The sequence below is a fragment of the Pungitius pungitius genome, chromosome 15, assembly GCF_949316345.1.
Source record: "Pungitius pungitius chromosome 15, fPunPun2.1, whole genome shotgun sequence".
Classification (NCBI taxonomy): domain Eukaryota; kingdom Metazoa; phylum Chordata; class Actinopteri; order Perciformes; family Gasterosteidae; genus Pungitius; species Pungitius pungitius.
In genome coordinates, this window is record NC_084914.1 from 3288961 (window position 1) to 3309230 (window position 20270).

The 20270-nt window shown below is 52.2% G+C and overlaps 1 protein-coding gene across 1 annotated transcript in view; it reads right to left on the minus strand.

The window, feature by feature from the left end:
• Positions 1-1445: 1445 nt before the first annotated feature.
• The window catches only part of LOC119205201 (arf-GAP with GTPase, ANK repeat and PH domain-containing protein 3), a 25397-nt gene continuing 6572 nt past the window's right edge, over positions 1446-20270 (minus strand). The window contains 9 exon segments of the mRNA XM_062557980.1: positions 1446-1630; positions 1632-1673; positions 4607-4762; positions 5004-5131; positions 6248-6382; positions 6651-6792; positions 7311-7396; positions 9931-10018; positions 11841-11899. Coding sequence (XP_062413964.1) covers positions 1517-1630; positions 1632-1673; positions 4607-4762; positions 5004-5131; positions 6248-6382; positions 6651-6792; positions 7311-7396; positions 9931-10018; positions 11841-11899 — 950 coding nt within the window. The 3' untranslated portion in view covers positions 1446-1516.

A 20270-nucleotide genomic window follows, 5' to 3' on the forward strand; every position in this document is an offset into this window, starting at 1 on the left:
CTCCCTTCTAACCCAGAAACCTGCTGGGACAGAAAAGTCATTTCTGCAAATATCAAACAGTTCAAATGTCAGGTTAATAAACAAGAACAATTCAAGTTTCAGGCCGGGCCTGTTTGTGTGTGTGTGTGTGTGTGTGTGTGTGTGGAGGGGGGGAAAAAAAAGTGGTTAGACAGTAAATATGACTTTATATGGAAATAATAGTACCTTCCCACCCCAAAAACAAATGTGACACAGGTAGGGACAGACATGAGTGTGTATGGTCTCACTCAGAACATGAGAGATGTCCAGTCACCAATGGAGAAGAGGTAGAGTCCGAGTTCAAGTAAACCAACTCTGGGGTTTATATTTTTTCCAACAGTTTATTATTATTTATTTTTTTAATGATGACTTGTTTAGCTTTCTATACAGACACCATACAAAGCAAGTCACAAATTCACTTCAAAATATTCAACAGATTGAGCCAAACATTGCAGTTCCCACAAAATATAGGATGAACAATAAAGGCATTATTTCATATACTCCTTATATGTATGTACTTTGTATAGAGTACCATCGTAAATAAAATACAATACAAGATATACAGCAGTCTATATTTTCGTCAATCGGTTCATGATAGAAAAGCGATTATGCAAGAGCTCATAATCTTTGTACCAAACCTACAACCGAGGAAAAAAGGAAAAATAAATAAATAAATGACAATCGAATGTGCAAAAATAAATAACTTCAAATAAATAAAAAGGGGGAAAAACAAATGTTAAGTTAAACTACATTCACACAAGTCGGTGCAACCCAGTGTCATCCAACAGGTTCCCCCTCCGTAATAAAACCTCCACACTCTACCCGGATTTTTATGAAGGCCTTCATAAAACAACCCCAAACGACTCTGAGATACCTCCATGATCATACATTTAAACCACATTTTCAATTGCATCCAACACTCCCTGGAAAATAAGAAGGAATCAAATAAAAAAAACGAACCGAAAGAACGTCGGGGAGGGGGAGGGGATCGAAAAAAAAGAAGATGAAAAGAAACCCAAAACAACAACAACAACAACGACAACAGCAACAACTTGGCACCTCTAGTCCTCGAGTCCTCATTTATGGCAAAAGGCAGCGTGATGTCATGTGAGGAAAAGGTCGCGTCCGTCGGGGCGGCTGGGTAACAGTTCCAAGAGTGACTCGACTGTACAGCGTGGATTTGTATGGCGGGGGGGGGTTTGAATGGGAGTTTGGGGGGGGGGGGGGGGGGGGGGTGGGGGTGCAGGGCCAAAGGAGAGGAAGGGGAAGGGGAGGGGGAGGGGCATTTCCAGAAGAGTCCCTAGAGTCTGTTTCACCTGCTGATACTCAACAGTCTACCTGGAGCTCTGGGAAGGACTCGGCCTTCGGGCTGCGTTCGACGCAACGGCAAAAAAAAAAAAAAAAAAAAAGAGAGAGAAAAAGGAGGGGGGGGGGGGGGGGGAAAGGGTCCTACGGTTTCCGTCTAGTGCAAGTTCCGTGCATTATTACCCAGAATGCCTCACAGCACAGCGACGGGCTGTCGGTCAGCCTTAAACAACCTCCTCTCTATCCTGACTGGCGAAGCAGCAGGTGGACTCTGACTCGGATTCGGAAGGAGTTGGAAAGCCCTTTTTTTTTTTTTTGTTTGAAGGAAGGTTGGAAACAGAAGCACAAATCTGCAATGTTTTTTCTTTTTTTTTTGTTCTTTTGTTCTTTTTGTTCGTTTTGGTTATGCTTTCGATCCGGCGGGACAGTCGAGGGACTAAAAACATGAAATGGGACACGTCAAATACGCGGATTAAATGAAGACGGAGGGGGGGGGTTATGAGCGGGATTGGCATTAAGTATTTGAAAAAAAAACGTGGCGTCTAAATTCCTCATGTACAGATTTCCAAAACCGATTGTAGTTTGGATTTCATTGACCATGGAAGCGCAAGGAAAGAATAACGCGTGCGTGCGGTGCTGACACCTAGTGGCCGAGGACGGTCATGGCAGAGACTTGAGAAATGAGTGACGTCGGTGGGGTTGATCGTGACGGCGTGGTGACATCTTCTGTCGTAAAACTTTGAGTTCTGTTTACTCGGAGAGGAAAAAAAAAAAAAGCCAAAGTGTTCTAGAAAAAGATTGAGCTACTTTAAGGGGTTTTTTTTTTGTTAAACTCGGGGCCCCCAAAAAAGGCTCCCGAAAGTTAGATTTAATAAACTGCACATAGCAAAGGATTTTTATTCACTTATTTCAAGAGTCCTAATGCCGGCGCGCTCAAAAGTGACAGTTATTATTCCCTACGTCTGATTGCATGTGGCTGCGGCGATGCTTCCATTAGGAACAAAAAAAAAAAACATGTGTGTGCATGTGACGACTCGGGGGTGGGGGGGGGGTGGATTAAGGCATATTTTCATTCATTCAATGCTTTCTCTTGAAGCTCCACCAAAGTGAGCGTAAAGTGAACTACTTACACGAAGGCGTGGCTCTAAACACACGGAGCGGCACACGTTGTAACACACATGTCGACTCATTTTTTTTTTTAATTTTTTTTTTCTTTTAAGAAGACGCACAAAGCCGGGAAAGGGGACGTCCTCGGTGTTGCTGTGTCGATGGAATATTTTTCTCTTTCTGGTGTCTTCCTCTCCTCAAGTGTCACTGAAGAAATGTCGACCTCGGCACTCCTCTTTCACCTCCTTTGCCGCCGCCACCACCTCCTCCTCCTCCTCCCTCACCCTCGCCCTCCCCCTCTCCCACCCGCGGGGGGCTCGCTGCTCCTCAGAAGGTCATGAGCTGAAACTCCCGCTCGGCTTGCCACTCCGGCACCCACACCGGGTAGGTGGCGTGCTTCGGTATCTCCATGACGCGGACGGGGAGTGGCTCATTTCTCTGGTGGACATGGTTAGTCACTACCTAGCAGGGGTGGGGGAGGGGGGTGGGGGGGGGGGGGGAGGAGGAGGAGGGAGACAACAACAAGGGGAGCTAGCACACAGCCCGCACTGCTCGGAGGCCACGAGGAAGCCTGCGGCTCCCCACAGCAGCTGGGGCAACAGGGTGAAGGCAGTAAGAGGAGTAGAGTAGTCGGGGGGGGGGGAGTTGGTTAGAGAGAGAGGGAGAGGGAGAGAGAGAGAGGGAGAAGGAGGCAGGAGGAAGGATAGGAGGGGTGACAGGAGAGAGCGCTGAAGGACAGGAAAGAGATGAGGAGGAGAAGGAGGAGGTGGGTGGAGGAGGGAAGGAAAGGAGTCATCTCACGTAGCCTGATCTCTGTCTCGTAAAGCGCACGAATTTCTGCAGAAGCCAATAAAAGCCAAATAAAAGCAGAGCTTTTGTCAAAGCTGACCGGGGCGTCGCGTCGGCTTTCATTTTATTTTTTCGGAGGCACAAAACCGGCCCGAATCTGAAGAATTATTTCCTTCATTTGAAGGACAGCCAAAAGAAATCCGCCGACCTCCCCGAGCTCGAGGGAGGCGGGCTACGCGAGATCAGGAAAGGCTTTGCGGCAGAGGAGGAGGAGGAGGAGGAGGAGGCTGGTGTGGGGGGGGAGGAGAGAGAGGAGGAAACGGGGGAGCAGGCTGGGGAGAAGAAGAGGGCTACAAGAAAAAGACAAGCTTAGGACGGCTAAGGAAATCAGAGTGGTTAGTGCACACGTACGCTAACTGGTTAGCGCGCAAGGGCAAATACGACAGGACACGCGGGGGGGGAGGGATGGGGGTTGGGGGGGGGGGGGGGGGTAAAGAGGGAGGCAGCAGACAAGGGGCCGGGGGGAGTCCTGCTGTGGCAACTTCCTGCTGGTCGGGTTTGGGCTTTGGGCCGGAGCAGAAGTAGGCGGGTGAGTTGTCTAGACCCGGCGAGGTGGTTAGCGGCCTGGGAGGGGGGGAGGCGGAGGGGAGGGAGGGGCTTTCTATCTGCAGATGGGGCGGCGTCGGAAGGGCGACGGCATGCACGTTACTATGGCGGCGCGCCAACGGGCCGCCCTCGGACTTTTAGATTAGCTCGGCGGGGCGGGAGAGAGGGGGGCGGGGGACGAGGGGGGGGTGGCTGGGGGCGCGGTTTTGTTGCTGCTGTTTCTGCCAAAAGGAAAGTCACTGCAAAGAAAGGATCTAGTAAAAAATAAGAGGGGGAGGGGGAGGGAGGTCAAAGATTTAGACCTTGGTTGGTTATGCGTGAGATGAGATAACAACATAATCCATGTGCACCTCACTACCTCCAATTAGAAAAAGAAAAAAACGACATACGGATTTTTATTTTTTTCCACAGTGCTTATCTTTGATATTTGCTTAGAAAAAAAAGAAAAAAAAGGGGTTTCATTCTTTTTGTGGAGCCTTTCGGGGGAACTACTACAACCTTCTTCGTCTTTTTCTCCCTTCGCCCTTTTTCGCGCCGCGTGAACAAGGCGCTTTGTTTATTTTTGTTTTGTGTTGTTGTCGTTGTCGTTTCTCTCTCCTTTCAGCCTGCACGGGGGGGGGGGGGGGGGGGGGGGGAGGAGGAGGAGGAGGAGGAGGAGGAGGCCCGAGAGGCGGCTTGCGGGCCTGTGTCTCCCTCCGGTGGACAGAGTGTGCGTCGGCCCGGCGTGCCTCCCTTAGTAGTGTGAGTGGGTGTTGCTTTGCATCAGCTGTCGCATACTTACTGTGAAAATGTTGGAGCGGCGCTTCGACTGCTTGCGGATGGGCGTGGGCGTGTTGGAGGAGGCGATGGTCTCGATGCGCATCTCCCGCTGACTTATGCTGGGGGTGGAGGGAACGGAGGAGGAGTAGTCGCTGAATGCGCCCCCGCCGTTGGCCGCCTGGGGGGTGGGGGAGGGGGGGGGGGGGGGGAGCGAGAGAGAGATTAGGAGGAACCAGAGGGAAGAGAGGAAGAGAGAGAGAGAGGAGAGAGATTGAAGGTCTTCGCCACCGAGGGACGTCCTGGCTATTTTCTGATTTAAAAAAAAAACGATGGCGACGACGAGGCGAATTACATAAAAGGCAGAAAGGAGGGGTGAGTGGTGTGCGGGGGGGGGGGGGGGGTGGCGCGCTGCGTCTTACCTGGTTGATGTGAACCGAGGGGATGGAGGCGGCGGGGACGGACGAGTGGCTGGGGGAGTTGGGCAGGGACTTGCACGGGCCGATCGACAGCTGCTGCTTTTTCCTCATGGCCACGACCTTCTGGGCGACTGGAGGAGAGACGGCGACACGTTTGCTCAGTAAACCACGTCCTCCTCTTTCTGGGAGCCCCCCCCGAGTCATGCTTCCCTACTGACATGACGCAATATTCAGATTCTAGTGGGATCATGAAATAGCAAGAAGCATGTCTTCATGAAGGTCACATGTTTAAGGGTAAGTGCATTATTTTGTAGGTAATGAGGTTACAGATACGGCGCGTTAGGTGCACTCTTATTCAGCATGTGAGCAAAGCTTATTGCAGCCAATAAGGCTGAAAAATGAAAAATGACGCTTGTGATTTTTTTGAGGTCTCCAGAGGAAACTTGGCCAAATGAGACCCATCCCACCCTTCTCAATGCAATTTGAGCAACCGGTCATTTCATTGGTCGGCAGCACCGAGGGGGGGGGGTTTGGAGTGGAGTGGCGCTGACAGCAGGGACCGTGACGTAGAGAGGAGGAGCGATGCGGAGCGACATCTCCATGCAGCCACCGCTCCTTTTTTAATTAGCAATTAGGTTCCAGTGGGGGGGCTGCAGCCTCAGAGGGGAGGGGGGGGGGGGGGGGGACGTGCCGGGGTCGATTTCATGACTCCAATTGAGGGTTCGCGGCGCACCACGAGGGCCAAAGGGCACCACGAGGGCACTTCACTAGTCAAACTCGACTCGAATATCGTCTCGGTCGTCTCGGGCCCGCGGCTCTGCGTTAAATAGGGGGGAGGGGGGGAAGAAGAAATGACATGTGATCACGGGGGGGGGGGCGATTTGCAAAGACAAACGTTGATCCGAAATGATGGAAGGGGATCCGATGCTTTGCCGCAGGAACCGATTCAGCGAATGGACTTTCAAATCACTTTTTCTCACCTTTTTCTGAGCGTTTGATTTGAAATGGGACGATGGTTAGAAAGTACTACTGTTTGCTTGGAGTGAGGCGGGCGAATAAGAGAATGATAAATCAACTCCTTGCAGATCTATTTTTGTGTATAACACCGTTAGCCCAAGAATGCCTCACAAAATGCAATATTCTGGTGCGAGAAGTCGTGTGTTTCTGCCTCCGATCATTGACCAATTCGCACAAACGATCAAACAATTCCAAGGCGCGGCACTTCCTGTTGGAACCCCCCCTCTCACCGTCCTGGAAGACTCTCTCCACGTTGAGGCCGTAGGTGGAGCAGGTCTCGTAGTACGTGCAGCGCTTCAGGTCGTTCGACAGCTTTCTGGCCCGCGAGTCGTCGATCACTCTGGGGTTGGCGGCGCTGATGGCGTCTGAGGGCATCAAGACAAAAGCATCTTACTCCAAACGACGAGGAGAGACCTTAAGACTAGAAGTCGTATGAATGGGGGGGGGGACCTACTTTCAGCTGAGCATTAACACACACACACACTTGAGGTGCATGCGAGTATTTCCAGCAGCAGGTTGATTAAAAATAAACCCACCGAGTGCACGTACACACCGTGATGGTGGAAACGCGTCACCCGGGGCAACAGCGCGCGGTAGAGACACGTGTGGGGGGGGGGGGGGGGGGGGGAGCACCTTGAGTTCCCACGAGGACCATGGGGACCTCGGCGGTGTTCCTGTAGCTGGACAGACGCAGGAAGTAATTGTAGACCGTCTGGAAGCTGATCTCGTCCTCCAGGCTGAAGACGAACACAACGGCGTCCACCCAGGCGGCGAACTGAGGACGGAGCAGAGGAGTCACATTGGGACGTTGGGGGGGGGGGGGGGTTCCTAGAAGGCTGTTTTGACATCCATCACACTCGAAGTTTCTCCGTGCCCTCCATAAATCTGGGACTAAGTCTACTGCGGCGAGGTTTAACATGCGACACAAGACGTGCTCGTTGGAAAGCTCCGGCATTAACTGTGAGGGAACAGGGAACGTTCTGAGCAGTTCAGAAACTTAACCAAAAAAAACAAAAAAAAGGTAATAAAACTATTTTTTTTGCCAGAGGGAAAACCGCAGAGAGGCAAATCATTAATTTAATGATAATTCGATTTTTCTAACTCTTGACTGAAGTTCAGACAAGCAGACAGAAGGGGGCAGTGCAGCACAATTCGGTCACTGGGTGTGATGGGAGGCCATCAAACAGGACCACTGCGGCCACATCTGTGTCTCCTCCCTGACCCCGGATTAGAGTGAAGAGATTATCTTTTTACTCCCCCCCCCCCCAGGCCCCCCGAATCAACGCTCTCTACCTGCAACTCCGGAGGCCCTCCTTCATCTCGGATCAGGAGCAGGTAGCTCTGGCCGTCCACCACGATTTCCTTCTTGAAGCGTCCACCTGAGGGAGGAGACACATCCATCCATCAATGTGTTAGCGCTCCGAGAGGACTTCTGTAACGGGAGGATTGGTGCGAGGTGATATTGGAAGATAGATCCGAGGGTGTAATAACCCGACCACCCGGATAAAATCATAAAAGAACAACAACAACAACAACAACGAGTATGTTCCAGATACTAAAGTTGATGTCGAAAGTCAAGCTAAAAAAGGATCAAGTCGTGTCTGAGTCTCAGTGGAGTTTAGACCCCCCCCCCCCCCCCCCACCCTCCCCTACGAGGATTGGCTTTTCACGGCATTAACACAACTCATTACACTCTGCCTGAATTAATATTCAATTCAAAAAGAAGAGAAAGGAAGGGAAGAGATGGCAGAAAGGCCCGGGGTCACGCCGCGTTCCTCTGGAGAGTGGTGACGAGCTCAGCCCCCGCGTAGCCTTGACTGCCCCCCCCCCATCTCCACCTCTCCTCTGGTGGAAACGCATACTCCTTGCTGCTAGCAAAGCCGGGGCCTGCAGATACAGCGGAGATCAATGAGGAGAGCTATGCTGTAAATGAGATTTCAGCACATCATTTAAATGGTCTGGGCTCCGGCGGAGATTAAAAACATGCAAATGAGAAAGTTGCCGAGGCTGCTAGACGTGTCCCTGGGTGTGAGCGCAGTGCCTTATGAATACCAAAACACATTAGCGCAAATCCGAAAGGTTCTAGCAGTGATTCAGGGAATAGCAGATCGGAAAAGTGCCCCCATGTTACATCTGTACACGGGTTTCAGAAGTTCAGCGGCCCTCTGGAGCCCCCCCCGAGGGCCGCACAGGAGGCCGTGCCCCCCCCCGTGATGATTCCAATAGGCCGGAGAGTGCTCCCGTCTCAGGGAGCAATGCGCAACCCACTTGAGCCGCACTTCAGCCCTGTTAAAGGGCCCACTCGGCGAAACCGGGGATCCTCGCCGGCCTTTTGCACCCCGAGTCCTGCTGGATGCTGGTTGTGTAACAGAGAGAGAGAGAGAGAGAGAGAGAGAGAGAGAGAGAGACACGTACCACCAGCCAGCTTCTCTTTTTCAAGCTATGCGTCTGTGTCTCTCTTGATTCCCGTTTTAAACAAGGCAACAAAAAGAAATATTATTAAATAAAAAGATGAGGAGGATGTAATTACACAGTGAGACGGACCGGATCACGGACTCGGTCCCTCCGAACGCCCGACGTCCGCGGTGGAAAACATTTCAGTTGTGTAATCGCCCGGGACGCCGTTTGTCTTTATTTAGGGAGACACCCCCCCCCCCCCCCCTTGCGCCGCGAGGGATAATTCACACAGCAGCGGCGGTGGAGATTTGCCTCGACTTTTTAACGTAAATGAAAAATAAATAAATAAAAAAGAGAGCGAGGACTCGGAAAGGACTCGGCGGTGGGAACGAGCATCCTCTGCTCAGACCTTGACACGGAGCCACAATCCAACGGAGCTCCATCCGGTGTTGCCATGGCAACACACCTCGGTATCTTTTTTTCTCTCTCTCTCTCTCTCTCTCTCTCTCTTTCTTTTTTTTTCCCTCTCCCAGATATCATAGCAGAAGACCAGCAACATAAAACACGGAATGAAACCAGTGTTGGAGAATTCGAATGAATAATTATACTTTCTTTACGTCGCGCGCCTCGTGTCACGGAGCAGAGGGACGCGCCGACATATCCGAGCCCACGTGCATTTCCTTGATTACTCCTGCTCGTTCCCGTGCATTTTCCAGCATTGATTTGTCAAGGACGAATTAAACCGTAAGGATTTCTCCCCCTCGGTGCAGCAAAATGCCAGAAAAACTAATTATGCACTTGACGTCTCATCCTCAACTATAATTACACAAAAATGAAACACTGCAAAACCCTCAAAGATCAACTCCAGGTTTGCCAACATCATCTGAGAGGAGAACTTTCCTTTCAGGCCAGGAGGGGGCTTTCTCATTGTGATGCTGCTGATAAGTTGAATCAAAAAGAAAAATAGAAAATAGAGCTCTCCAAAGTAAAGTGACTCAATCTCCGTTAGAACAAACGAGGAAAAAAAAAAAACAGGACGGGGGTTTAGTTTTACCTTTGAGTTTCAACAATGAGTAATCTTCACAGGCCTCATTTACTGGAAGCGGTGTGCTTTGTCATTATCTCAGCCATCTCAGCGGAGGAGGAGAAAGCTCATTTATAAAAAATGAACCAAGCCAATTATCGGTGTTGGCATCGGGAAGCTCGATTCGATCCAACACACAACATTTCCACGCGAGCTAATTAGGGGAACGGCCTCGCGCGGGCACGGCGTTCCACGCGAAGATCCACGACGCGCGCGCCCCGACGCGGTTTACCGACGCGCTCCGCTTCCTCCCCCCCCGTGTGAAACAAAAAGGAAACTAATTCACCAGCCGGCAGGTTTCTGTGTGATTACATTTGTTGATTGTCACCCAGTCGTCGAGAAACGAGCCCTCTGGTTGCTTCATGAAAGGGTGACGCCCCCCCCCCCCCAGGAGCCACTAAAGGCGAGGCATCTCCAACAGGAGCCTCTTACCTTCAGGAGACTCCTCCTGCACGTATGTGCCCGTCAGGTACCGGTGGACCAGGGCTGACTTCCCGCTGGACAGATTTCCCACGATGCCCTGCAAGGCAAAGAGAAAAATATTGTCAATTATTGTTGACGGATCAGAAGAATATGTAAAAAATACACAATGTTTATGACCAAATACCTCAATGTTAATATTGAAAGACAATGAGATTTCAGTGCCTCAGTGCATGAAGGACCGCACATGATACAAAAATAAATAATCTCATATCAAGATATCAATACTTAACCTATATGTTGCGTAGTACTACAACCCAAAATGAAAAGGTAAATAAGATAAAATAAAATGACATGTTCTTTATCAGTAGGAAACAAAAAAAGCAAAAAACTACAATACAACAATACATAGTCATCCGGTAAAGTAAATTAAGTTTAAAAAGTTACCAATAGTGCACATGAATGACATGTGACCGTGAATCCATTCATTACCAGTGTGACGGATGACTTTAGACTAACCCTCGCAAAATAAAAGGCTCAGAAAACGATGGGAAGCAACAGAAAGGAGCTTGAAACATTTTGAGGTTCTGGACCCGGGCTGCAGCGCCTTCGGGGCGATGCGAGGCGGAGGGTGGGCCCGATGATGCCAGCACGTCTGGGAAGAACAAAGGCTGCAACATGCCTCCTCCCCCTCCCCTCCCCCTCCTCCTCCTCCTGCTGCTGCTCCTCCTCCTCCACCCACCGTCGCCCTCTTCTTCTTCAGATCATTAGTGGGTGTTAGAGACAGGTATGGTTCTAATTATAGGGAGGTTTGAGGCTCAAGAGAAGAAGATCGGTTTAAGGCTTTTCCCCGGCCTCCCCTCTCTATAATTGAAGTTTAAATACGCCGTGTGGGACCCAAAGCAGAAGAAACTCTGAATAAGCTCAAAGTGGAGGCGAAAGATGCCGGCTGTGTGCGGTGAAAGCAGTGAGTCAACAGCGATCCACTTTGAATGTTCCTGCTGTTTGAACTCGTCGGCTTTGTGTCCTGCTGATATACAGCTGTTGTAAAAAAAAAAAAAAGCTGCATCAGCAGTTTTCCAGTGCGGAACTTTTTCTCTCCTTTGTAGATGGTGGGGGTTTGATCTGGGAATCAAGTGAACCAAGACTCAAACCACAGTTCAGTCGCCGTCATTAAAAAGTACAAACCGGAGCAGATGTTTTGGAGGTCACCTCGGGCTCGTCATCGCTTTCAACTGATCTGCAGAAAACGTTTCGACACCACTTCATTATTAGCAGCGAGAAGAAGAAACACGTCGTGCCTTCGCATTAAAGAGCTTCTTTTCATTGTGACCTTGTTGCTGAACGGCAACATTCATTGAGGCTTAAAAAAAAAAAGAACGATGGAGCTTCCCTTCATTCAGTCTCAGTCCATTCAACAAAAATAAATGATTAACAGCTGGGAAAAATTAAGGAAGTGTTTCAAGACAAACACAACAAAAGGCCATTTTGTTTTTGAGCTCAGATTTCCATTGAAATGTTCTCATTTGTAAAAAAAAAAAAGGGGGGGGGGGCGAACAACGACGTACCCCCGAACCCCACCGCGGGCATCATTCAGCTGTCAGAGCAGCACCGCATCACGTGAGCATGTTACTCGTTCACTTGGCAGTGGCTGTGCGTGCATGTGTGCGTGCGTGTGCATGTGTGCGTGTGCATGTGTGCCTCATTGGCGGCTGGGATCCAACCCAGGATGTGTCACCAGTCTAGCCCAAAACTGTCACTCGTTCCGCGTCCCGCTGCAAGCGTCTCCATGGCGACGCATCTCATTAACAAATCAGCCGGGGTTTTGAAGCAGCGATGAACCGTTCGCACGCGAGGACGGACGTGCATTTTTCTCAGTGACATTTTCCCTTTACTGCTAGAAATTTTACAGAGTCACTCACCACTTTGAGCTCCGGCACGGACCGACTCAACGTCCATTCCTGGCTGTTGACGAAAGAGTCTAAAGAGGGAAAAGAGACAAACAGAGGAATGAAGTCAAGCAGTATTGAGAAGCAACCCGTCCGTTTGACCCCGTTTGACACGCTATTAACAGTGTGGAAAGACCTTCATAGATGCGGTTGCTTATGGTTTCACGATGGTCTTTCATTTCTCGCTCACATAGACTCGGCGGTTGACGTTTACTGTAGAGTCAGGGGCTAAAGGGGTCAAAGTGATGGGTGAAGATGAAGGCTTTCATCCTGACAAACGCTGTCCATTTGCTATTTTGAGGGTGCGATAGGATGAATAAATGGGTACGTACGGTGGCCGAGAAGGTTCAGACAAATACAAAAGCCACAACACGAACGCCACAACACAACACGAACGCCACAACACAACACAAAAGCGAAAACGGAAGTAGCTATGTGAGTGCCTACGGGAACACACATATTTTTAAGTGAAACATGATTCCTTGCGGCTACCGTTAGAATTTAGCTAACTAACGTTAGCTAAAAGATGCGTGCCGCCATTTAGCTAACGTTAGTTTGTCAGAAATACGCCCGCTCCCGTGGGCAGTTACTTAGCTACTTCCGTTTTCGCTTTCGTGTTGTGGCGTTTTTGTTGTGGCGTTCAGTTTTGTTGTGGCTTTTGTATTTTGTGTTGTGGCGTTCGCGTTGTGTCGTGGCTTTTGTATTTTTCTGAACCTTCTTGGCCACCGTAGGTACGGCTTGTTAAAAACAATAAAAAATGGTGGTAGATTCAACATCTTGTTTTTATAGACAGTTAATAAGCCAACTTTGAGATCTTTCACAACATTCTTTTGGTATTTTTGTAAATAGCGGATTAGTTAAGAACTTACTGGAGACCTGTTTAGTTTACGCGTCATCCATCAAAACACACAACTGCCAAGACGGTAAGAGACAATCCATGCTGATGAACAAAAGGTTTCAATACAGAACAGGATTTAGCTAATCCGCTGACACCCGTCACGGGGCCTGAGTCAACTCGTCCGGTTTTCCGGTGACACTTGGAGACTTGGAGGACAACGCAAACCGTCCAGATCCCCCGCTTCCCACCGAGATAAAGCACACAACTGTTTGTCATAACAACTATTAGAACAAAATACCACCTTCCTGGTGAGGATGGCTGCTTTCTCGCCATCTGACCCCCCACCTCCTCACCGCCAAGGACGGGAGTGTGTGATGCCAGGTGAACCCCCCCCCCCCCCAAACCCCCCCCCCCCCCCCCCCCACCTACCACAATTAGAGCCACCCCGCCCATCCGCTCCAAAGTTTACTTTATTCTGAGATCACCTTACAAAGAGCGACATGCCGCTCATGTGTGTCTCTCTTGTTGTGGGTGAGGAGAAAAGAAGAAAAGAAGAAGGGCCTTTTACCAGGCAGCATTGTGTGGGTCTCTCCCTCCCTCCCTCTCTCTCTCCCTCCCTCTCTCTGCCTCGCTCGCTCGTGTCTGAACACGAGTGAAGACACCCATCGGATTTAGTCGCAGGTCCGACCGGCTCGGTTGAGGTTGCTGCCTAATTTCCCCGGATTCCCTTTCATTCCGTAAGGAGCTATTATTTTCCAGCTGCAATCCCTGAACTCATGTATTATTTTTCACAGACTGGGGGGGGTTAATAAAAAGCCACCACCAGCAATTTGACGAGCACATCCAGGTTGTGGTCTTGAGCGCGTACCAAGTAAGAAAAACGCTGACAAATAATCAATGAATAGAGAAATAAACAGACAGTAAAGTGTCAAAACCAACAGCCTCCAGATGCACAGATGTTCTTCTCACATATATAAACATTCACAGAGGGACACCTTCAAAATAAAAGCCCGAATCCTCCACGGCCTCCACGCAGGGGAAGTGTCGTCAAGGGCGTTTGTTGGAAACGAAGCCGCCGGCATTTCTGGAGCGGTTCCCCCGGTTCCCCCGGTTCCCGATGTCTGAGGCTCACCGGGACGGAAAAAGCCCGAGACGACAGAACAACACGGAAACAACCGGTCGAGCGAGAAGAAAGGCTCTTAATTGGAACCATGTTTTTTTTCGCGTTACGTCATTATTCAAAAGTCCCAGAATGCCTGTGGAAAGCCGCGCATTTGTGACGCTTAGGCGAGGACACCGGTGTCTTTGTCTCCGCGAGAGGGAGGAGGGGGGGGGGGGGGGGAGGGGGCTGCCTGGGCGGCCTGTTTGTTAGGTTTTTCACATCGCCGCTCACGTCTACTCGAGTTTAGAGAAGCACAATCGCTATCGCCCCCGCACACACACACACACGCACACGTTCCATGATAGAATAAACTGCAATGCGAGCAAAAAACCACACGCGTGTGGTTGTCTGAGTGTGTGTGCATGCGAGCGTTTCCACGTGCAGTGAATCTGAAGTGGCTTTTTGGAACGAGAGAGAGAGAGGACGGCCGTGAGGTCAAAACTCCCCCCCCCCCCCTGTGACTCTCCAGCTAAGGCCTCCCCAGCGTCACAAATTACAGAGGGAGAACTCAGCTAGCAATTAGCTTTAGCAACCGCCAACCCCACCACGGCCCGACCGACATTCCGCCGTCGCCCCGGCTTCCGTCGGGCGCCGCGTTGACGAAATGGCGCGGGGGGGGGGGGGGGGGGGGGGGGGGTGGTTTATTCGAATGCGGGGGGGGGCAAACGACCACCCTCCCCTGAGGTCTGAGTGGATCCTATCTCTGCCAGGTCCTCCAAACGCAAGTCAACAACCACGCAGACAGCAGAGAACGAGGTCAAAGGTCAGCGTGGCCTCATCCCACGAGAGATCTGCGAATTTGGGTTAAGAGACATCGCGGAGCACAACGACCAGGTCGGGGGAGGAGAAGATCTCTTCTGCAAAAACAAAACCCAACGAGCAAAACTCTGCTAAACCCGCGGGTCCCAGCCGAAACTTTTAAACCGACTCGAGGTGAGAAGCTTCCGCGTCTCTGGACCCAAACGGCTGCTCGCACGCTAGCAGCCACGCTCCCAATGAACAAAATGTACCCTGGCCTGGCTCTGCAGTGGCAGATGCTCAAAATTGAAAAAGCAAAGGAAACCTGTTCCTAAACCGAATGGAGGACGAGCTCCGTTCGGTTTATTAACAGGTTTCTTTTTGCTTTTTTCAACATGCTGCTTTCTCCGATTTTTTCCTCCTGCAGCAGACGGCCGGGTCGCCCGTCAAAGTTTTACTGTTTGGCCCAATTTCTCTTAAAAGTGTCTATTTTATCTCGAACATAAATCACCTGCCCGGAAGTCTGGCTCCCCCCCCCCCCCACCCCCCCCCCCCTCGCCTGCTGGCGAAAGCAGATGCCGTCGGTGAAATCAAATATTCAATGTCAAGATTTTTCCGCGAGAGAAAGGATGAAAAAAAAAGTTATGTTGTAACAGGAAACGTCGGCGGCGTGGGGGGGCGGGTGGGCTATTTTTTTACAGAAAGTGATGAGACGCAGCGGGGCATCCTCATTAACACGTCTCCTGACTCAAGATCAAGGGAACGGCAAAACGAGGGGGGAGGGGGGGGGGATGCTCTTCAAATAATCAATAAGATAATCGCAAGTGCAACATGAATATGCGTCGACGAGTGTCTTTTTCTATCCGCATACCCGGCGTTTCAGACTGCCGACCACCCAAAGACCCCCAGAGAGCCCCCCACCACCCCTCCCCCCTCCCTGCTGCACACGGTTCACCGATCACTCGGGGGCTCCACAGAGCGGATTTGTTCATCCACAGGTGGGGGGTGGGGACGCGCAGCGTGCACACCTTAAAACCTGTCACCCTGAACACCCCCCCCCCCCCCCCCCTCTCCCCTCCCTCCCAAAAGAAAAGAAAAAAACCCATCAGGAAGCACTCAAACTGAGCTCGAGTTTGTTTGGTTTTGTGAGTGCTGGTGCTGCGGCTTTCTGGGTCCTAATTTAGGAGCAAACACTCAGGGGGGGCAGGTTAGCGACAGGCGGCGCGGCCGCCCAGAGCGCCTCTCTCCACTCGGCCCCATCGGCGCACCTACATTCCTGCTGCCTGACTCGGTGCAAAGCTGCTGCTGGGGGAGAAAAAGAAAGAAAGAAAGAAAGAAAGAGAGAAATAAAAAAGGGACAAAACCCACTTGACAGCCCACCGCGGGGAACGCGTATCCTTGGTAACACGTCTCGGGTTATGGCGAGAATAGAAATAGCACTGGGAGATCAGCGAGGTTCGCAGGTCGGCTTAATGAGAGTAAGCACAGGATATGTGCGCCGTGGCGTTAAGCCCGTCACAGAAAGTAGGTCTTTGCGTGAGGGTGTGTGAATTTGGAGCTTGACCCACAACACGCAGCCATTGCTGCAGGAAGCTGCAGGTATTCGGCCCCTTTGCCTCCACATCGTCGCAGCGTGTAGGCCCTCCTTAATTTAGCACCCCCCCCCCCCCCCCCCCCCCCCCCCCCCCCCCGCTGGACCGCCAAACAAATCGCCCGTTACAGCCTGCGTTGCGCGACCAAGTTGCGCCCACCCGCCGCAAAACAACGCACGTTACGCAGCGTTCTCATCAGTCGCTGCTGATTTGGGTTAACTGCGCTTGGCTACTCATTTCCTGAGCTATGGGGGGAAAAAAACGAAGAAAAAAAAAAAACGTACTCGAGGGCAAATTAGAAAAATGAAAAACACTGGAGGAATAAAGCAGCCGAAATAGAAATTCCAAAAGGGCTCTCTCTGGACGTTTTTTTGAACGCCGTCCAAACTCACGATCCCCCCATGTGTTTTTCATTTGCTTGTCCCTCTAAAAAAAAAGAGAAAAGAAAAGAAAAAAGAATGCACTTCCCTCTTTCTTTTGAGCTGCAACTTTCTGTGCAGTGGAGGAGGGGCGGGCTAAATTGAGCGCTTTAGCTGGGAAATAAATTCAGCGATCTCGCAGGTCCTTACCTTGACCTTTGTGGGAGTCGATGCCCGCCGGGGTCTCCGTGGAGACCGGCTGGGACTCATTATTCCCTTCCGCGGGACGTTGGCTGGTTTCCTCGCACGGGACTGCTGGGCTTCACACTTGCCACAGCTTGGCTGCTCTTTCCTCCTGAAACGGTTGGCTATGAGCTGCCACAGGCTCGGTTCTCCCGGTGCCGGTTTGGACGCCTGCTTGGTTGGACAGAGGGGCACCTCCATCACCTTGACCTTTCCCATGCCGTGGTGATGGATGTGCTGCGCGCCCCCGTCCTCAATCTGCGCCCTGGACGTTGGAAGCATTCTCCCGGTGAGGTACGAGAAAGGCCCGGCGGGCATCGCCGTCTCCTCCGGCGCACTTTTGGTCCGAGGGTTCTCGCATGCGTCCCTTTCCGCAACTTTGTCCCGAGGACGAGTCCTCCTGATTCGCAGGCTGAGGCTCCTTTTCAAGGAGCTCAACGGACCCTTCGGAGCTTCGGGTTTACTGGATTTGGGGGACGATTGTTCACCTTTGTCAGCATCGTTCTCCTTGCTCTTATCCTGAGGCTTGCCAAAGAGCCTCCAAGGGAAGCCCCCCCTGAGGATGCCTCCTCCTCCTCCGTCGCCGCCGCCGGCGTGGTCGCAGCCCCTCTGGCCGGCGACCTCTTCGTCGGAGCCCCGCTTTCTGAGCTCCAGTACCGTCATGCTGACGGGTCGGGGCTTGCCGCTCCTCGGGCGCGCCCTGGGGATCACCTCCGCGGGGGGCGAGGGCCGCTGGGGCGCGGCGGCCCCGAGGCCGTCCACGGCCCTCAGCTCGGCCCTCCTGCCGCCGTTGAAGGGCGGCTGGCTCCCGGCATCCGACGGGGCGGGCCGGCGCCCGCCAGCGCGCACACGCTCCTGGGCCTCCGCGGGCGCCTCTCTAGCTCGGGTTGACACTCTCTGCGCTGCTTGGCCGAGTCGCCATACATGCTCACCGTCCTCCTGCGCGGCGGGGCTTCGCCCTGTCGCGGCCGCCGCAGCGAGGGCCGGGGGAGCGGCGGGCCGCGTGCCGCGAAAGGGCCATGATCGCCCGGGGCGAGGAGCCCTCCGGCGCGGTCGGTGACGGGTCGCAGGGTCGAGCTCTCCGGGCGTCCGTCTGAGCGGCCGGCTCTGCCACGTCTGCGCCTCGCTGCGAGGAGCCTCTCGGGTACCTGCGAGGCGGTGCGCAAAACCTGTCCGTCTTCATTTTTCCCTCCACCTCCTCCAGCTCCTCCTCGTTTTCCTCCACAACCACCTCCTCTCTTTGCCTCCCAGCCCTACCTGCGCAGCTCAGGGAGGGCCACCTGTCGAGCTCGTGCCGTGCCCTGCCCGCCCTGGGACTGTTCTCCATGGGCAACACACTCATCATCATCTCTCCCGTCGGCCGGGGTTCCTCGCGCAGGTTGCGGGCGACCCGGCCCGTCGCCAGCTGGGACCCCGGCGCATCCCCTCGATTCTGCGATTCGCTCGGGCCCGCGGGAGACGTGGTCAGCGGTTTTCCCCCCCGGCTGGCCATCGGCCGTAGCCCTCGGGGGTCACGTCCACGGCCCCGCTGCTGAGGAAGAGCATGGCACTGCACTCCGCACCCCGGCGCATTCACTCGCACATGCTCAGTCCCAGGCTTGTCCTACTAGCCCGTGTTCACATTCTGAGCCATGAAGCCCTTCATGTGAAGACCCAAATTCCTGTGCCAGGCATAATCCTTCACCTCTGACATGGAGGGGGGGTGGAAACTTCAAAGTTGCATCCTCTGGCTACTGCGCTCAGACAGGCATTCGGATGGCGGCCGCTCTCTCTCCCCACACTTTGTTCCGCTGGTCTTGGACCGGCAGATGAACAAAAGGAAAAAAAAAAAAACGGTGAACCACCGCTCGTTTTGCAACAAAGTCCAATCCGTGACCGTTGCAACCCGTTGCAACTTTTAGTCAAACTTGAAACGGCCGTCCTCTTTTGGCGAGTTACGAAGTGTGATCTCTGTTGTCGGCGCTGCAGACAAACCCCTTAATCTCTGGAGCTCTTGCCATGCAGAGCATGAGGGAGTGTGTGTGTCTCTGTTTGAACTCTCAGCTGCCTTCCAACCCCCGGGACGCATGGAAAACAAGGAACGGATCCCACAGGGTTTAAACACGCCCCTCCTAGTTTCTCCCCCCCGCCCCCCCCCCCCCCCACAGAGACACACATAGACAAAAGAACACGAGGACTGAGCTGATTGCACAAGGCTGTTATCAGCAAAGACCATGAATGGACACTGTGTGTGTGTTGTCTGAAAACACAGAGAAGGGCAGGAAAGATGGAATGGGGCCACATCGTACTGAAGTTAAAGCTCCTAGAATAGATACACTTCACTTTTTTGTGGGGGGGGGGGGGAAACAAAGTTTCAAAAAGCATGCCTCGCTACTACAGGACCTTTAAAAAACCCTGCAAACCCCGTCGCTAACAAGAAGAATCCACAGCCCGCTTCGAGTGGCTCCCACCACTCGCCGCCCCCCCCCCCCTCCCCCCCCCCCCCACACACACACACACACACAGTGGGAGGGCTCTGGTTTAAATGGAACAAAAACGGCCCCAGCATGTGCGCTCCATAACGCGTCGTCGGTGAGCCGAAACATGAAGAGCTTCATCTGAAGCGAGCCAGATTTTGCAGGCCTGGGGTGGATATGGGGGGGTGGGGCGGGGGGGAGCGGGTGGGGGGGGTCGCAGCGCGGTTTGGCCGGGACACTGCCCCTCTGTGGTCAGATAGAGGAACATGTAGAGGGCGGAAAAAACCTTGTTTTTAAATGTCGCAACATCAGAAGTACCACTCTCAAAAAATTCAGTACAGCATTTCCTGTGTTAAATATAACAGGTTCATGACCATTGAGCCTTTATCGCTTAGAGGAAAAACCTAGCAACTACAAAAGCTGCAGTCCGAGTGTCACCATGCAACTTGATTTAAAAATATATATTTATTTAAAGTGTACCATTGCTGAAATGTTGATCATTTCTTCAGATTGACAGACTGACATTGATTACTGGCATTGCATCAAGTGTGTACCGATACTTGAGGTTTATTTGCGTCCTTATCAGCGGACTGAGTGGCCCTACAATGAAAACAATTCAAACTATTTCGGGTATCGTTCCAGCACTTTAAAACCACATACGGTCGACACACACTTTGCACAATCACAATCTCTTCTGAGAGAGCGTTACGTGAAAAAAAAACGCCAGTAAAAATGTCGCGATGCCTCACGTCCACGCGTGGCCTTTTTTTTTTTTTCTTCTTTTTTTACCTGTTCCTTCCAAGCGGGGGTCCGGAAGGACACGATGCTCACCCGCGAGCAAACAGTCCCCTTCGCCGCATCGGACCCGTTGAGTTGGTCTGCGGCCCCCGAAGCACGGCAACATGCTTTCACCTCGAAAGGAACGTCCTCGCGACTCCTCGTGTGGCGTTAATTCCTCCCCAGCTCATGTCTGTGGCCCCCTCTGCTTCCACCGGGCACCGCAGTGGCGTCTTTG